This window comes from Arvicanthis niloticus, chromosome 22, assembly GCF_011762505.2.
Source record: "Arvicanthis niloticus isolate mArvNil1 chromosome 22, mArvNil1.pat.X, whole genome shotgun sequence".
NCBI classification, from domain to species: Eukaryota; Metazoa; Chordata; class Mammalia; order Rodentia; family Muridae; genus Arvicanthis; species Arvicanthis niloticus.
Window position 1 is genome coordinate 48,288,891 of NC_133429.1, and position 17,667 is coordinate 48,306,557.

At 46.2% G+C, this 17,667-nt stretch overlaps 1 protein-coding gene across 4 annotated transcripts; it reads right to left on the reverse strand.

Moving 5' to 3' along the window:
• Positions 1 to 2,809: 2,809 nt before the first annotated feature.
• Positions 2,810 to 15,613, reverse strand: Atp23 (ATP23 metallopeptidase and ATP synthase assembly factor homolog). Of its 4 annotated transcripts, XM_076920390.1 has the most exons (7): positions 15,346 to 15,484; positions 14,161 to 14,240; positions 13,801 to 13,846; positions 13,137 to 13,218; positions 9,025 to 9,162; positions 7,331 to 7,414; positions 2,810 to 3,255 (listed from the first exon to the last, which is right to left on the reverse strand). In XM_076920390.1, the coding sequence occupies exons 3-7, from the start codon at positions 13,815 to 13,817 to the stop codon at positions 3,052 to 3,054; spliced, it is 525 nt and encodes a 174-aa protein (XP_076776505.1). In that variant the 5' UTR covers positions 13,818 to 13,846; positions 14,161 to 14,240; positions 15,346 to 15,484; the 3' UTR covers positions 2,810 to 3,051. The 4 variants fall into 4 exon arrangements, with proteins under 4 accessions (XP_076776505.1, XP_076776504.1, XP_076776506.1 ...); XM_076920389.1 differs by lacking the exon at positions 14,161 to 14,240 and having other exon boundaries at positions 15,346 to 15,613; XM_076920391.1 differs by lacking the exon at positions 13,137 to 13,218.
• Between the last annotated feature and the right edge of the window lie 2,054 nt (positions 15,614 to 17,667).

A 17,667-nucleotide genomic window follows, 5' to 3' on the forward strand; every position in this document is an offset into this window, starting at 1 on the left:
CACTCCTGGGCATATACCCAGAAGATGCTCCAACATATAACAAGGACATATGTTCCACTATGTTCATAGCAGCCTTATTTATAATAGCCAGAAGCTGGAAAGAACCCAGATGTCCTTCAACAGAGAAATGGAAAAAATGTGGTATATTTATACAATGGAATATTACTCAGCTATTAAAAATTATGAATTCGAGAAATTCTTAGGTAAATGGATGGAACTAGAAAATAATCCCGAGGAGTCAGTTAACCCAATCACAAAAGAACACACATGGTATTTACTCACTGATAAGTGGATATTAGCCCAAAAGCTTGAATAGCCAAGATTCAACTCACAGACCACATGAAGCTCATGAAGAAGGAAGACCAAGTGTGGATGCCTAGGTCCTTCTTAGAAGGAGTAACAAAATACTCAAGGAAGCAAATATGGAGACAAAGTGTGGGACAGAAACTGAAGGAGGGGCCATATGGAGACCATTCCACTGTGTATCCATCCCATGTGCAGTCATCAAAGGCAGACGCTGATGTGAATGTCAGGAAGTGCATGCTGACAGGAGCCTGATATAGCTGTCTCCTTAGAGGTTTGCCAGAGTCTAACACATTCAGAGGCAGATGCTCACAGCTAACCATTGATCTGATCAAGGGGTTCCCAAGGGAGGAGTTAGAGAGAAGACTGAAAGAGCTGAAAAGGTTTGTGGCCCCATGAGGAAAGCAACAATACCAACCAACCAGAGCTCCCCAGGGTCTAAACCACCAGCCTGGGAACACATAGGGAGGGACTCATAACCAGCTGTATATGTAGGGGAGGATGGCCTTGTCAGGCATAGGTGGGAAGGAGATCCTTGGTCCTATGAAGGCTGGACACGGGAGGGGGGGGGAGGAGGAATTCGAGGGTAGGGAGGTGGGAGTGGAGGGGTAGGTGAGGGCACATCCTCACAGAAGCATGAGGAGGAGGGATGGGATAAGGGGTTGCTGGGTGGGTGGGGAATGGGGTAAGGGGATTAAAATCTGAAATGAAATATAATATCCAACTTAAAAAAGAACTTTTAAAAAAAAAAAAGAAAGGAGAAACTGGACTCAGTGTCCGCCCCTATCCCCTACCCGCTGCATCCCACCTGACCCCCCGAGTTGTGCCTCAGCCGGTCACCTCCAAGTCACAAGGCTTTCTCAGAGCAAACAGGCAAGGGTGAATGTCAAAGGCCTATTTTCAGTTGTCATCTGAATGCATGAATTCAGTTGCAACTGAATGCAGCAGTGATTAATGCAATCAACCTTTGCCTCTCTTCTTGGAATGTCACTCATTTTGGGCCTCTACAACCATCTTCCTTCCAACTCTTCCCCCTCAGACACACCGTCAGATGCTGTTATTCACCCGTGTGTAGTCTTAACACTCTTCCTTTCCTGTTACACCCATTATCTCTTTGTTCTTTCATTTCACCTATTAGCAGTAAACTGATTGAGCGCCGTCTGTAATTCCAAGACTGGCTTCTAGATGCCAAATAGGATGACTACGACCCCCGCCACCCAGTGTGGCTAAGAAACATACTTTGTAATTTATTTCTTTTTACATATATGAGTTCTCTATCGGTGTGTACATCTGCATGCCAGAAGAGGACATCATGTCTCACTACAGATGGAGCCACGATGTGGTTGCTGGGAATTGAACTCAGGACCTCTGGAAAAGCAGCCAGTGTGCCCTTAACCGCTGAGGCTGAGGCATCTCTCCACCCCCTAATAAACAGGTATTAAAATTAAATAAAATTTAACTCTTGCTCCAAACCAGCCACATTGCAGGCATTGGTGCCACGGTTTGGGTGTGGCTTTGCTGTGCCACATCTGTCTGTTGAGACTGAGGGCCCGGGACACAGGCTAACAGTATAAGGTAGTACAGTCTTTGGAAAATGCGAGTTGCTCGAAGATCCTTGCATCACTGGAGGGCTTGAGGTATTTTTTTGTACAACCCCCAGGCAGCTCTGCAGAGGCTTCTATTACAGAAGCAAGCCCAGTGTTTGCTGCCAACCTGTCAAAACCTAGAATCACCTGGGAGAGAGATCTCTGGACATGCCTCAATTACCTTAATTGAAGTGGGAGTTATAGTGAGAATTTTGGTTTATTTGAAACAACATAGATTATAAAAATACATTTTCATTTTAATCCCAGGTGTGGGATATGGGGCTGTTTCAGACTGTCCACCACAGCTGACTATGATTTGCCTCGTAAAAATTAAACTAAATTGTATAGGTTGAATGCAGTATCTTAGGTTTAAAAGAATTTACTAATAGGGACTGGAGAGCTGGCTCAGCAGTTTAGAGCACTGGCTGCTCTTTCAAAGGACCTGAATAGAATCCCAGCACCCACACAGTGGCTCATACCATCTCTGACTCCAGGTCTAACAGATCCAAGGTCTGGTTCTGGCCGTCCAGTAACCAGGCAAACACACAATACACAGACACATATACAGGCAGAAAAACATGTATATACATAAGATAGAAACAAGTAAAACCTAAAAGAAAAATAAATAAGTATTGAACTATCCCCAGGAAATTCAGTCATAAATTCCCCATACATACACAAAGGACAGAGAGAATGACCTTGACCTTGAGTGACCTTGACCTTGAGTGAATTACTCCCGACTTTCATTCTTTACATTTTGACCCTGACAAAATCTCAACAAATGTCCTACGACCTGACTGTTTCGTTGTCTGTAAATACTAACTTCAACCACCCACCATCACACAAGTGCCTGTTTCACAGATGTCACCACCAAATTTTAAAATAATCTCGTAAGAGAACAAAAGTACCAGAAATAAGCATACTGTAGAAAATACAAAAAAATGTAATTTATTTACCATTTTTTACTAAATGATCAGCTACAAAGACCCCATTTCTGCCTTGCAGTTTAAAGGGTTCCTCTCTGCCACGTTTATTTCTTTGTTACGCTAAAATCAGCACGTTCTGCATTTTATGGTAGAACCTAACTGATCGGTTTACATGTTATTCATTCTGTGCCGGAGAACCGCAGGTCCCTCCCGGTCCTGACAGACGGCCACCGGCGTCATATGTTCGAGTAGTAGCGATCGCGGTTCTGAAAGTCCCTGTGAGCGTATCTGGCGTACGTCTTGTTATGTGGGATCCTGCCGAAGGGCTCGCGGTCACTGAAACAGGACTGGAAGACTTCGTCCACGGCCTTCTGGGCCTCTTCTCTGCTGATGTTCCTGACAGCCAGGATAGAGAGAACAGCTCTGTCCCGCACGCAAGTCTACGGAGACGGAAAGCACATGGTTGTAACTTGGTGTGAAATTTAATCACAGATATCATCACATGTTACCAAAACTAAATTAAGATTAATGGCTTCAGGGCTGGGGAGATGGCTCATCTGATAGAAGCTCCTCTACCAGAAGACCCCGGTTCAATTCCCAGCACCGACATGGTAGCACACAACTGTCTGTAACTCCAGTCCCAGGGAATCTGACACCTTCACACAGACAGACATGCCATCAAAACACTAAGGCATATAAAATACGTTATAAAGATTCACTTCTCCTCCTGTTCTTTTATTAATATCTGCCATTCTAAAAAATTAAAATAAAATTAACAAATATAATTCTCTAACCATGGAACATGTCGGTTCACTCTAAACCTATTTAGACATAAATAAGACCTCCGTTTCTTATTTTCTCAGGATATAACCAATGCCATCCTCTGACGCACCAGGCAGTGTCTACTACACATGAATTCCCACTTTGCAAAATCACAAAAAACGTCTGAGACAAGGTTCTGATTGATCTTGCTTAATTAAATTTAAAACACATTTCAAGGGGCTGGAGAGATGGCTCGGTGGTTAAGAGAGCTGCCCACTGCTCCAAAGGACCTGAGTTTAATCCCCAACAGCCATGGTGGGCAGCTCACAAACACCTGTAACTCCAGCTCTGGGGATCTGATGCCCTCTTCTGGTCTCCAAAGGCACCTACACTCACATGCACACACAGTCACACATATATGTAACTAAAAATAAAATATACTTCACTTCCACGCCTCTTTCATAACTTTTCAGCTGACTGCTCATAGATTAACTTTTTACTGTTTATCCTGAGGCAACAGGAAACCATTCACACAGACACCCAAACTTAAAAGGTGCCTCTGTTTTTAGGCAGAAAGAAAAATTAAACACAATCTTTCATAGGTCTCAGTTTTGCTATGAGGATAACTTCTGTAGTATCTTGAATCTGTTGATCCTAAAATGTCCATGTTTTAAGAAATGTAAGGCCCTGCCATTCCAATGCCTTTAAAATAATAAAAGTCCACTGCTTTTAGTTATTTCTCTCTTCTCCAAACTAAAATTCAAAAGAATTTTATCCATTAAAGATAACTGTGGTGGTTGGAATAGGCTTGGCCCAGGGAGTGGTGGTACTATTTGGCATTGCGGCCTTGTTGGAGGAAGTGTGTCACTGTGGCCATGGGCTTTAATACCGTCATCCCAGCTGCCTTTGGAACAAGAGGTGGACCTCTCAGCTCCTCCAGCCCTACACCTGCCTGGACGCTGCCATGTTCCTGCCTTGATGATAATGGACTGAACTTCTCAATCTGTGAGCCAGCCCCAATTAAATGTTGTCTTTTATAAGACTTGCCTTGGTCATGGTGTCTGTTCACAGCAGTAAAACCCTAAGATAATAATCAAAAGAATATCATCTCTTCTCCAAACTAAAATTCAAAGGAATGGTATGTGAACTGTCCATTAAAGATTATCAAAAGCAGCCATGGTGACCCAAGCCTATAAACCTAATGTCAGGAGGCATGAGGACCAATTTCAGGCCAGCCTAGCTACACATCAAGACTGACTCAAAAGTAAAAGTAAAGGCCTGTATGGAGACTCTCCTCTATTCCCACCAACTTGAGGCTGGGACAGGATAAGCCTGGCCCAGGAGAAGGAAACCATCGACAGAGACCTAGTGGCAAAAAAGGAACAAATAGAAAATAAACAGCAGTTTTGATGATAATCACAATATTCTGTTTTCCTAGTTTTACCCCCCACCTCGTCACTCAAGCTGGTTCCACTCCCCCAAAAATACAGATGTCAAAGCTTCAGAAGACTCAACGGCAGACCACAATTGGTATTGACTCCTCCTTGCCAGAGGCAGATGGATCTCTGTGAGTTCGAGGCCAGCCTGGTCTACAGAGCGAGTTCCAGGACAGCCAGGGCTACACAGAGAAACCCTGTCTCAAAAAGCCTCTGCATCAGCTCCTGCCTCCAGGCTATCTGTCCTGACTTCCTTCAGTGATGGACGACAGATATGAAAGTGTAAGCCAAATAAACCCTTTCCTCCCCAACTTGGCTTTTGGGCATGGTATTTCATCATATCAATAGCTATCCAAACTCAAACAAATTCATACCAGAATAGCGGGGTATCACTGTAACTGACCTGACCATGTTGTTATGGGGAGGGCTGTGGAAGACTCTGGAACTTTGGGCTAGAAAAGCCATTGAGTGTTGAGGACTCAGTGGAATGTTCTGTAGGAGTCTGAAAGTTAACAATGTTGAAAGCTGTGCAGAAGATGGAGGGAGGCCTGGCCTGTGACACCTCAGAGGGAAGTTTAAAGACTATCAGGACCATTGCTATTTTAAGAGTCTGTGGTTCTGCCGGGCGGTGGTGGCGCACGCCTTTAATCCCAGCACTTGGGAGGCAGAGGCAGGTGGATTTCTGAGTTCGAGGACAGCCTGGTCTACAGAGTGAGTTCCAGGACAGCCAGGGCTACACAGAGAAACCCTGTCTCAAAAAACAAAAAACAAAAAACAAAAAACAAAAAAAAAGGTCTGTGGTTCTGGTCAGCTGTGATTAACAAGAGACCAGAACCACTGAGGCGAAATCTTCTGGAAAGTGTTTCCTCAGAGTCAGCTGTGTGCAGAGGTGGCCAATGTTGTATCTCGTGCTGGCAGCCAGACTTGGTCATGTGTAAGAGTCACCCAGGTGGTCCTGAAAGCATGAAGGGGTTATGAAGAGCAGCTGAGGCTTGGCACTGTGAGAGGCCAGGAGAGGTGACTTGTGAAGATGAAGTCTCAGTGGCAGTGGAATCCCCAGGACTGAGTTGAGACTCTGAACCATGAAGATAGCCCAAGGGGGTTACTGTGAAAGTGTATCTCAGGTGCAGTAGAAGACCCAGCATTTCAGAGATGCCAGCAGTGGAGTGGAGCCAGCCAGAGCCTAGAAGACAAGCTGTGTGCTGCACAGAACAGGGCTGGAGACATGACTCGGGCCCTTTGGAGGAGGCCAGAAGATCTTGACTGAGTCCCAGACATTGGATGTTAAGTTATTTACACTGTTGGGGTTTTGTTTTGATTTTTTTCAGATTGTGACTGTGCTGTTTCTTTCCTTTAAAACTTTACAAAGTTTTTTTTTTTGTTTTATTTTTTTGTTTGTTTGTTTGTTTTTTTAATTTTGTTGGAGCCCACAGTTGGAAGGCTGAATTTTTAAAAGAGACTAAACTTTTACACAAACTAAACTTTTTTGGTTTTCTTTTTTAAGACAGGGTTTCCCTGTATAGCCCTGGCTGTCCTGGAACTCACTCTGTAGTCCAAGCTGGCCTCAAACTCAGAGATCTGCCTGCTTCTACTTCTTGAGTGCTGGAATTAAAGGTGTAGCTGCCACTGTCCAACCAAAGACCGAACTTTTAAAGTATTTGAATTGGTAAAGACTGTGCAACTTTTAATGTGTGTAATATGTTGTCTTTTTGGGATATTCATTAATCTGAGATCTTGGGGATGAACCCAAAAAAATGGAAAGGTTATGTCTTAAAGTATTGTGTGTCAAGTTGACAAGGGGTCCAGTGTGTGTGTGTGTGTGTGTGTGTGTGTGTGTGTGTGTGTGTTATATAAAACCACAGGACTATTAGGACATAAGGAAGGCAGGCTATGATTTCTCTTGGATTTTCTATCTTTCCCCATTTAAATGCATTCCTGAGTTGGAGCTGGAGAGATGGCTCAGCAGTCAAGGGCACCCACTGTTCTTGCAGAGGACCCAGGTTTGGTTCCCAGCTCCCACATGGAAGCTCACAGCCATGTGTAACTCTGCTTCCTGGGAGATTGGATGCACTCTTCTGACCTGCACAGGCACCATGCATGAATGCAGCGCACTCTCACACACACACAAAGCCAAGGGCAGGGCTCTCTTCTCAGGCAGCCACACGGCTGACCATGACTATGAAGCAGAACTAATCTCCATCAACATGGACAGTACGTCGTTGGTCTTCTCTTCCTGTGGGTAGTTGTTGATACTGAGTGTACTTCCTTCTCCTGCTCGCAACACTCTTGGGGTGGGTGACTCCAGGGGCGTTTTTACCTGATGGTGTTGCTTTAATCCAAAGTGCAGCCTGAGGAGTTCGTTCACAAGTGAGCAGTCCCCACTGAGGCTTGCGGCTCGAATCTGTCACAAACACAGAGCGCAAGTGAGAAGCAAAGGGGCTCTCTGTCTCTCCACACCAGCCAACGTTTAAAACTGGGAAAGAATAGAAAATCACCATGTATTTCTGGGACTCCAAGTCTATCTGACACTTTCTTCTAGATAATTTTTTTTTAAGCATCTGTTAGCAAGGGCACAATCCCAAGAGTGTGCTACGAAAACTAGGGGCACTGGGGACAGGGGGATTTTCTAAACTTCACCTGGAGCCTTGAGAGCAGCAGTAATTTCTTCTGGAACAAAGGGTCAGAGTTGAACCTCCTGGTTAAACGTCATGATCTCTAGGGGATACAGACACTTCTAGACGTTACCAAAAGACTTCAAGAAAACATCCTTCCAAAGAAACTACCATGTGACCCTGGCCACAGCCCAAACCTCAGGTGCTCTCAGACCTTAAGCCTCAGCCACGAGCCTCCTCAGGCCCCTGACTGTGAATAAGATATTACCTCATACAAAGCTCAGAAGTCAGCCCAGATCTGATTTATGATGTTAATAGGTTTTTTTTTTTTTTTTTTAAAGTTCTGGAACTGTCTCCCATACATGGCACAGCCTTAAGCCACATTTTCGTAATTCACCGACAAGAGAATGCTCTGCTCCTTGTTGCTCCACGTGAACACAGGTGCACTCCTCTGTGGCGCTCGGAGCACTGACTAACACTGTCACTGGTCATAGCTGATAGCGCTGGAGAGAGGCCTATTTAAAACGTCAGGCTTAGCCTACTCTCCAAACGGTGAGTTTTAGTTAGACGCAGTGGGACGCACCTCCTGACGTCAAGGGAAGGAGAAAACAGTCTACATTGTAAACTACATGCCTGAGACTTGCTAACTCCTCAATCACCCATTATAATGTGCTCCTCAAGTAATGAAAATCAAGAACTAACTACATAATGTCCCGCTAGGAGTATGCAGACTTCTGAGAGCAACCCAGAATCATTAATGATAAATACCTTTTTTATACTGTGCTCCTGAGGCTAAATGTTTTACTACAGGGCAAACAAAGACTTTGAGTATAAAACAACCAGCCGAGTTAAGAAGCCTGGTAGTCCAAGATCTACAAGTAACTGTAGAATCCAAACTAGAGTTTCACTTTGTACATACGGAAGACAAAGATAACTGTCGTCCTCCACGGGCTGTCGTGGAGAGTGAAGGAGAATCAGAGGGGCTGGGGATGGAACAGAGGTGGATAGTCTACCCAGCATGCACTAGGCTCTCAGCTCTACTCCAGTTTTGCAAAAGCAAATCCAAGGCTGGGAATGCAGTACTGTTAGCAGTGTCTGACAAGCATAAGGTCCTGGGTTCAAACCCCAAAACAGTAACAGTTAATCATTTATTAAAAAAAAAAAACACCATACAAGCCTTGCATTTAGCTCTCAAGTGTACCCCAGGGAAAGTATTTACTATGATTTATTATGATTTAAATGAGTCAATACTACTATTGCTCCTTGAAGATGACATTTATAGCAATTCTACAAAGAGACTACGCTAAAGTCACAAGTGCAAGGGAAGGAATATGTTTAAACACGTTGCATCTGAATAAAAAGCTCAAGTGTTCTGGGAAAAATAAATGTCTAAACTCACCTCGGAGCACGCCAGATGTCTGATGTTGGTGAACCACTGGACGTGAGCCCGGCAATGGTCAAATGCGTGGATGAGCTCGTGGGTGACGACCCTGCCCATGTGCGCCTGATTCCGGATATTATTCTCACACAAAACAATCTAGGAAACACCAAAGTAAGAGAAGTTTGCTCATTTCTAAAACCAGCCGTTCTTCTCTCGTGCATGGCCACCCGCTGGAAGACTCCACTCAAGCTTCTCCCTCACATTCCCTCAAGTCCCACTTCTGGTGGCCACGCCTGCAGCCCCGTTAAGAACATGATCACACTCCCTGAGCTGACCACACCGGTTTGCCTCAGATGCCGTAGCACTGTAGTTCTAAGGACCGGCTTTGGGGAGAAACAGACATATTTAAAGCACAGTTTGGGGCCCTGTTAACTTAGCAAGCTGGCAGTTTTCCATCCATTTTTTTTTTCTCAACTGTTAGGGAGAAACACAGATGAGTGTGGGTAGCCACAGGGACCAGAAGAGGCTCCAGAGCTGTAACCCAGAGCCGAGGTTACTGGCAAGCATGAACCACACAACAGGCATGCTGAGATGTAAACTCTGGTCCCCTGAAAGAGGACTAAGTGTCCTGAAGTCATCTCTCCAGGTCCCCAAGCAAGTTTCTTAGCCTCTCTGTGCCTCAGTCCCCTCAGCCATAAGAAGGAGAACCGGGACTTTGCAAAGTGCTTCTCCGAAAGTGTCAGAGCAAACAGTGTGGAAGCATCAGTTCCCTCCAACTAAAATGAGGCAAAGTTCCCAGGAAACCCCTCCCTCCCCACCCCCATGCCCAAGATGTCAGAAAGGAGAGCAAAGGCCAGTGGCGTGCTACACAGGACCCCACGAGGACGAGGCAGACATGAGGATCCTAATCATGACAGTTGCCTTATGCCTGACACCCGGTAGGTACAGACCCTTTATATACACCCATTCAACATTAAGTTACTCGACTAATATTCATTAACACCTAATAATCGACTGACAATCTACTAATGGAGAAATTAATACATATTCATCAAAGTGATTAAGGTTATTAACACATGCAGTGGTGGTCCTGAGCAAGTACAGGAACACCAGGCCTGATCTGGAGAGCACAGGCTTCTCTGTAGCAGAAATGTCCAAGCCCTGGGTTCGGTCTCCCAGAATTGTTCCAGCCAGGCATGGCACACTGGGGAGGTAGAAGCAGGAGAATCAGAGTTTCATAGTCATCCTCAACTCTACGTTGAGTTCAGGCCAGCCTGAGGTACAGAATCTGTCTCAGAAATAAGCAAATAGGGCTGGAGAGTTGGCTCAATGGTTGAGGGCACTGGCTGTTCTCCAGAAGACCCCAGGTTAATTCCAGCACTCACATGGCAGCTCACAACAATCTGTAACTACAGTCCCAAGGGATCTGATGCCCTCTTCTGGCTTCTGTGGTCAACAGACACATGGATCACAGACACACTATCAAAGCAACCATGCAGATAAAAAGGAAAAATCAAATTTGAAAGATAACAGGGGAGGGAAGCATATAAAAGGGTCTGGGGGGGGGGGAGGAAAGGGAAAATATGTAATGAGACTCTAATCTCAAAAAAAAATTATTTAAATCAAAAATTAAAAATTTATCTTAAGAATAGAGAGCGGACCCTACGTAAACAAAGGAAAGGGGAACAGGACCAGATGTGCAGAGGAGACGGAGGAAGAGAACGCACGAGAAGCTGAGAGCTGGACCAAGAGCAGAAGCCGAGGGGGTCTGAAGGCCTGAGCCAGGCTGGTGACTCTGCTGAGGCCGCACCACATAGACCTGGTGTACTCTGCAGCATCGAGAAACCTCCCAGGAGAACGCTGAAGCAGGGGCATGCTTTTGTGTTTACCCTTAAAAGTACAGCCAAAGGAATGAGTGAGAAGTGACCAAAGATGCATTCAGAGAAACTAGATAGAAGCCCTAAGCCTAACCATGACCCTACCCCTAACCCCTCTAACCCTAACCCAGAGCCTAACCGTGACCATGACCCTAACCCTGATCCTACATAAATACATATATCTTAAAATTTTTTTTAAAAATGTAGTTCATGGGCCCTGCAGTATACACACCCCTGTATTTAACAAGAAAGTGTCTTAGACCCTGTGTGTCTAAGTTCTATGCACGCTAACATCCTGTGGTTCTAAGCCACTGTTCCGTGCATGCAAAGACCCTGCGATTCTACTCAGACTTGTATCATGAAGACATTTGCAAATATCACCAGGAGGGAAGGTTCAAGAATATCTGCAGCATTACCTCACACAATACCAAGGTCAGAAACAGTATCAGATAGGGTGAGCTCGGATGCAAACAGTGGAATGCATACAAGTGAAGTTAAGTAAACCAGAGAGGGTGTGCACACGGTAGCATGGAAAAAACTCACCATGATGAGCCAGGCAACTGACTTACGGGGACCACTTCCTGCAGGATTTTATATTTCACAGAACCACAAAGAATGTGTTCACACATTGTGTTCACAACACAGTCCAGGTAACTCAGAGTAGCAAAAGGCGTCTACACGATACACACGCGCGTGTGGGTGGGAAAAGCACTCAGAGAAGCAAGAACAACATCCACAGAGGGGTAAGGGTGTGATTCAAGATGACCACACGGTTATCTGAAGTCCTGAGAGCAACCACAGTTATCTGAAGTACTGAGAGCCCTGGACTACTCAGATCTGGGTGGCAGCTACACACAGAGGCTCCCCTGTTACTGAAAGTGTAATTCCCTGGGTAAATGGAAGGCTTCATAATAAAAATTGCAATTTCAGAAAGGACGGACTAGTGCATGACTATGTTTAACACTGCCCAGAGTTGAGAGTTCAAAATATTCACTCTAGTTTCTTTTCCTGAGACAGGATCTCTAGTCCAGCTGGCCTCAAACTCTCTATGTAGCTGAGGGTGGCCTTGAACTTCTGATCCTCAGGCTCTACCACCTGAGTGCCGGGATCATAGACATGTGCCACCAAGCAGGGATTATGGAGTGTTAGGGGCTGAGTTCAGGGGTCCATGTAAGACCCATGTAAGGTCCATGTAAGACCCATGTAAGGTCCATATAAGACCCATGTAAGGTCCATGTAAGACCTGTATAAGGTCCATGTAAGACCCGAGTAAGGTCCATGTAAGACCCATGTAAGGTCCATGTTAGACCCGTGTGGAGGCTAGGTAAGGCCTCTACCAAGTCAGAGGAGTGGGTAACCTTATCAAGATCCATAGAGAGTTGTCAATCTTGTGATAGCAACCTACCAGAGAGGAAACTCTGAGAGTAAGAAAATGTAACTTGCCCAAGCCCAAGGCGAGTAAGCAGACAGACTAGGATTCCAACTCAAGTCTCACTATAAAATCCACAGTGCTCACCCATAATTATTGCCAAGAGTTATGAATAACCAAATACTCATTAAAATTATCCAGCAGAAAGCAGTTAAGTGGGGTTAAATGTCAACTATATATTCAAACTGGAAAGTTATGTACACCACCCTCAACTACCTTCGTCAGGGCACCCAATCCACCTGCCACCTCATACTCTAATTCAGGGGCCAGAAGCGGGTGTTGGATTTTCTGGTGGTTCTGAACTGTCATGTGGGTGCTGAGAACTGAACCTCGTCCTGTGGGAAAGCAGTCAGTGTTCAGAACCCCTCCGGCCCCAAAGGAGCAGTTAGCCTGTGGCACTACTAAGTGGGGCCCAGTAGAAGGAAGTTAATTATTGCATATGGGGGGGGGTGACACTGCAGTCAGTATATATAGTTCCCCTGTGACACACACCACAAAGGCAATGGGGATCACGTGACCACAGACTGAAGCCATGAGCCACAGTAATTCTTGCCTCCACATAAGTTCAATCTCTCAACTGCCTGTTACAGCAACAGAAAGTTACCACGGCACAACACTCCAACCTGCCTCAAACTTCTCACCGTTCGAGTCCGTGTCTCGTCTCCTTTGGAAGAGCAGCACCCCTTAAGAGCAAGGACCACGACCGATCTCGCTTTAAAAGTGCTACACAAAGACGGCCAGATAGGATGCGTGGCGTGTGAAAAGTGCCCAGCGCAGATCGGAAGGGAGGAAGGGGAAGAGAACAACTCAGCAAAGAAACGCACCTGAGACGTAGACGCATCAAAGCCTCCACTGACGCTTCCGTCACAGACTTCACAGGAAAAGTGTCTCTCTCTGTTCACAGCACTGGAAAGCACAGAGACATGAGCAGCCCCTGCCAGGACACCCGGGACAGCTCGGTATAGCCCTCTCACCACCATGTAACTCGGTGAGGACTCAGCTGTCTCATCTCTAGACTAAAGGAGATTGTCTCTTCAGAGTCCATACTACCTCAGATTCCATCAGGATCCAGCAAGGAACTGGTCACCTGACTAGGACCACACTGGAAATATGAGAGTTCCACTCTTGGGCCAGAGGGGTAAGAAGCAGATATCAGAAGTTACTTCCTCTCTGAGTTAACGTCTGGAAGCTACTAACTAGTCCAAGTAAGGTTTCTTCACCACAACGCCCGAGGGTGGAGGAATGGAGAGGCCAAGTTTGGTAACTGCTTACAAGATAGACTGTCACCTTTACTAAGATTCAAAGTGAACAGCAGAGCCAGAGACTGGGCTGGGACAAAAGACAGCCAGAGTGAACAAGGCCATGTGGAGAGCACGCAGCCCACCACTGTTGATGGAGAAATCCCACATACAATAGCACTGCTATTAGTTGGGGGTGGGGGTGGGGTCCTAGAATATACAGTGACTTTTTAAAAGAAGATTGACTTACCAACCCGAGTGTTTCATAGCATCAAGTAGAAGTCTGACGTACGGATCTACAAAGGTATTAAGCATGCTAGTGAGAAAATGGAGCAGCGATTAAAGCGTCCAAATAGCAGGCATCACAAAATAACTCACGAATACTATCTTAAACCAGTTTCTAAAATGGGTATAAAACACATAAATTACTGTCAATTCAATCAAGTCTCAATGAAATAGAACGCAAATACAAATACTAAAATGATCCCCACAAGTTATCTTTACACCAAAGGTTGGTTTTGCTTAAATGACTAAACACTTCGCATGACAGCACGTGTTAGAAGACCAGGGAATCCTGGGCCATGGTTAGAAAAACAAACCAGCATAGTACCTAGATTGGAGGCAGGCAGTGCCTACACTGTTCTCCATGGTAACATCATGCCTCACACTGAGTACACATTCCAATGGGACCTGCCAATCAAAGTTCCTCAGTGAGGGCTGGCAAGCAGAAATGTATGAGTCTATGGTCAACAAGAGAGAAGAAAAGGTGCCTCAGGGATTGAGCCCAGTGGTAGGGCCTTGCCTGGTAAGCACAAGGCCTTGGGTTCAGCCCTCATCTCTGGGGAAAGGGAAAAAAGAAGAAAGAAAGGGAGGGAGAGAGGGAGGGAGGGAGGGAGGGAGGATGGAAAGGAGGGTAGGTGAGCTAAAAAGATGGCTCAGGGGTTAGTAGCACTTGTTGCTCTTGCCAAGGCCCCAGGTTGTGTTCCCAGCTCACAGTCGTGAACACCAGGAATGCAGATAGTAAGCTGACATACATGCAGGCCAAATAATCACACACAAAAATAAAGTAACTTAAAAAAATAAAAAAAAAACTTTAAAAAGAAGACAGTAAAATCTTTGATCAGTTGACTATTGAATTATGACAGATTCTGCTACAAAATAGCAACTATTATTAGGGACAAATACATTCAAATCTAAATTTTAGATTTTAATTTTCTAAATACATTTGAAGTACACCGGCGATCTATGCGGACGCAGAGGAACAAGGCAGTGTCTCTGGACTGGAGAGAAATTGCTCCGTGGGAAGCAGTGTGGTTACCTGACCCGTGGCAATCAATAATAAGCCTCTTAGATGTCATGGGCCTCGAGAATAAGGGGAAGCTAGGACTTCTCCCTAGAAAAATGCACGTAGGTGCATACACACAAGGCTTTTCAAAAGCTTCTATTCTATCACTCTCCCCAGTCCCTACTGCAGTGAAGAATCCCCCACCCCAGGGAAGGGGTGCCCAGCCAGAAGTAAAACTGCCTTACTAATGAATGGAGTTCTTTCCAGCTCTCACCGGTACGCTACAGCCTGTGCAGCTGCATAACTTACGTAAGAAACTACTGAGGGTGACCCAGAACCACAGACTCCCAGCCCGAGCCTTCACGAGCCAGAGTGGAGCCGGCCCACGCCCCCTCCCGCCCGTGCAGCCCTGGGGCTGCAATGCAGCCCGGGATCAGTGAGGTTCTGGCCCTTCCTGGCCCCTGGGTCCGGTGCCACCCCGGGCCCCAGCCTCTAGGTCGCGGCTCCTACTCGTCTCCAGCGTCTTCAGGAGCATGAGCGGACAACTCTGGTTTCGGGTGAAGAGTCTGGAAAGGAAGCCCTGCTGGGGCTTCCCGTGGGCCGGCGGCTCCGGCGAGCCCTGGCCGGAGTCGGGTCTCTGCAGCAGTGGCTCGCCCGCCGCAGGGCCCGGCTCGCCGCCGGCCGGAGCTCCCGCCATGCAGCCCGAAAGCCTCCTCCTGCCGGTTCGCCCTGGCCGACCCGGTGCAGCCACTTCCGCCGCCGGCGCACGAGGAGACGCGACTTGCAGCTCGGGGCGGGGCTTGAGTGGGCGTGGTTTGTGGGCGGGGCGTGGTGGGCGGTGCCTCGTGGCCAACCGATGCTGGACACTAAGATGCCTTCTGCGCCTCAACCATCCTTCTGCTGTTTCTCTCATTGCCGCTACCCAGTCAGACCGAAATGAAGGCAATGTTTTCAGAAACGCTTTGGAAACAATAAAGACTGGTTGGTCTCATCAAAATGTGGCTCCTTGGGACCCGTTCATCAACCCTCAGAAATAACTCATAATCAGATACACACCTCACTTCTACAGGATATACATATATATTCTCAACTCACACTATGACGTCTGTCTTGAAGGCCTTTTCCTCAGTTCGCATAACATTAAGTTTATTTATTCCCCTGGGCATGCTTACTCAGCATTAATGCTGCCCATCTGCAATTCGAGGCACTTTGTCCGTGTTAGTGCACTCATGACAGACTTCCAGGTTTTACTTTGTGTGTGGTGTGGTGTGGTGTGGTGTGTGTGTGTGTGTGTGTGTCCGCGCGCATGAGTGTGTTTCTTTTCTCACTAAATTATTCACCTCAGCTCACACTGCTGAACACCTGCGGCCACAGGCCTGACAGGATGGTAGAGTCTGAGAAAACAAGGACAAATGGGAAATTTTCTGAAGTTGAACCATGGCATATGTTTTATGTAAGAAAAATAGCTAAGAAAAAAAAAACTAAAAAATAGGCGTGTGGTGCCTTGTAAACAGCACTTAGGGGTCACGGTGCTCGGTAAACATGAGTTGAACGGGAAGCAGAGAGCACTCACTCCTTTGAAAATATTATACAAATATGAGCACCTGGACTTACAGTCTAATAAAGCTATAAGCCAAAAACTAGATTCTTATTATTGAGCTGCACTTATGAACATTATTTCCAGTCCTTATTACAACCTTGCAAAATGTATCAACCCTAGTTTGCAGGTAGAAGTGAGCTCAGCAAAACTAACTTCACCAGCTACAGAAGAAGGCTGAAGGTGTAACTCAGTTGAGAGAGTGCTTGCCTGATACGCAGGAAAGGCTGGGTTCTATGCCCAGCACGGCATAGCAGACAGTGGCAAAATGTGCCTGTAACAGGAACACTCAGGAGGTAAAGACAGGAGGATCAGAAATTCAATGTGACCCTCAGCTACACAGCAAGGTTAAGGCCAGGCTGGGTGATGTGAGGTTGGAGTTTGCCCAACTCCTGTCTCACTTTGGGGATTACAATTAAGTGACTAAATGAATGTCAGAAGAGACTTTGAACTTTTAACATTGTAGAGACTGCTATATTAACACTGCTATAGACTATGGGGGCTTTGGAAGTTGGACTAAATGTATTTTGCATTATGCTGTGTTTAGGTATGGCCCCATAGACTCATGTGTTTGAACAAACCTATGGGGACCAGGGAATGGAATGTGATGGTTTGTATATGCTTGGCCCAGGGAGTGGCACTTTTAGATGGTGTGGCCCTGTTGGAGTAGGTGTGTCACTGTGGGTGTGGGCTTTAAGGCCCTCATCCTAGCTGCCTGGAAGCAAATATTCTGCTAGCAGCCTTCAGATGAAGATGTTGAACTCTCAGCTCCTCCTGCACCATGCCTGCCTGGATGCTGCCATGTTCCCACCTTGATGATAATGGACTGAACCTCTGAACCTGCCCCAATTAAATGTTGTTCCTGTAAGACTAGCCTTGGTCATGGTGTCTGTTCACAACAGTAAAACCCTAAGACAACATCTAAAACAAATAAACAAAGGCAAGTTAGAACAAGGATGGAGAGATGGCCCAGTAGAAAGCAATTGCTCTCACAGAGGACCTGGGTTGTTTCCAGCAGCCACACAGTAGCTTGTATCCATAACTCCAGCTCCAGGGTGTTGCGCCCCACTCGACCAGCAAAGATCCCTCTCAACAGCCTTTATTGTAGAAGCGAGTCATCGTTCTTGCAGTGAACCCCGAGTGCGGGCAGGGGGAGGGGGGGAATGTGCGTGGAGGTGCGCGATTGGTCAAAATTGCAGTGTCTCATTTGCATAGCCTGCTCGGGAGGAGCGATT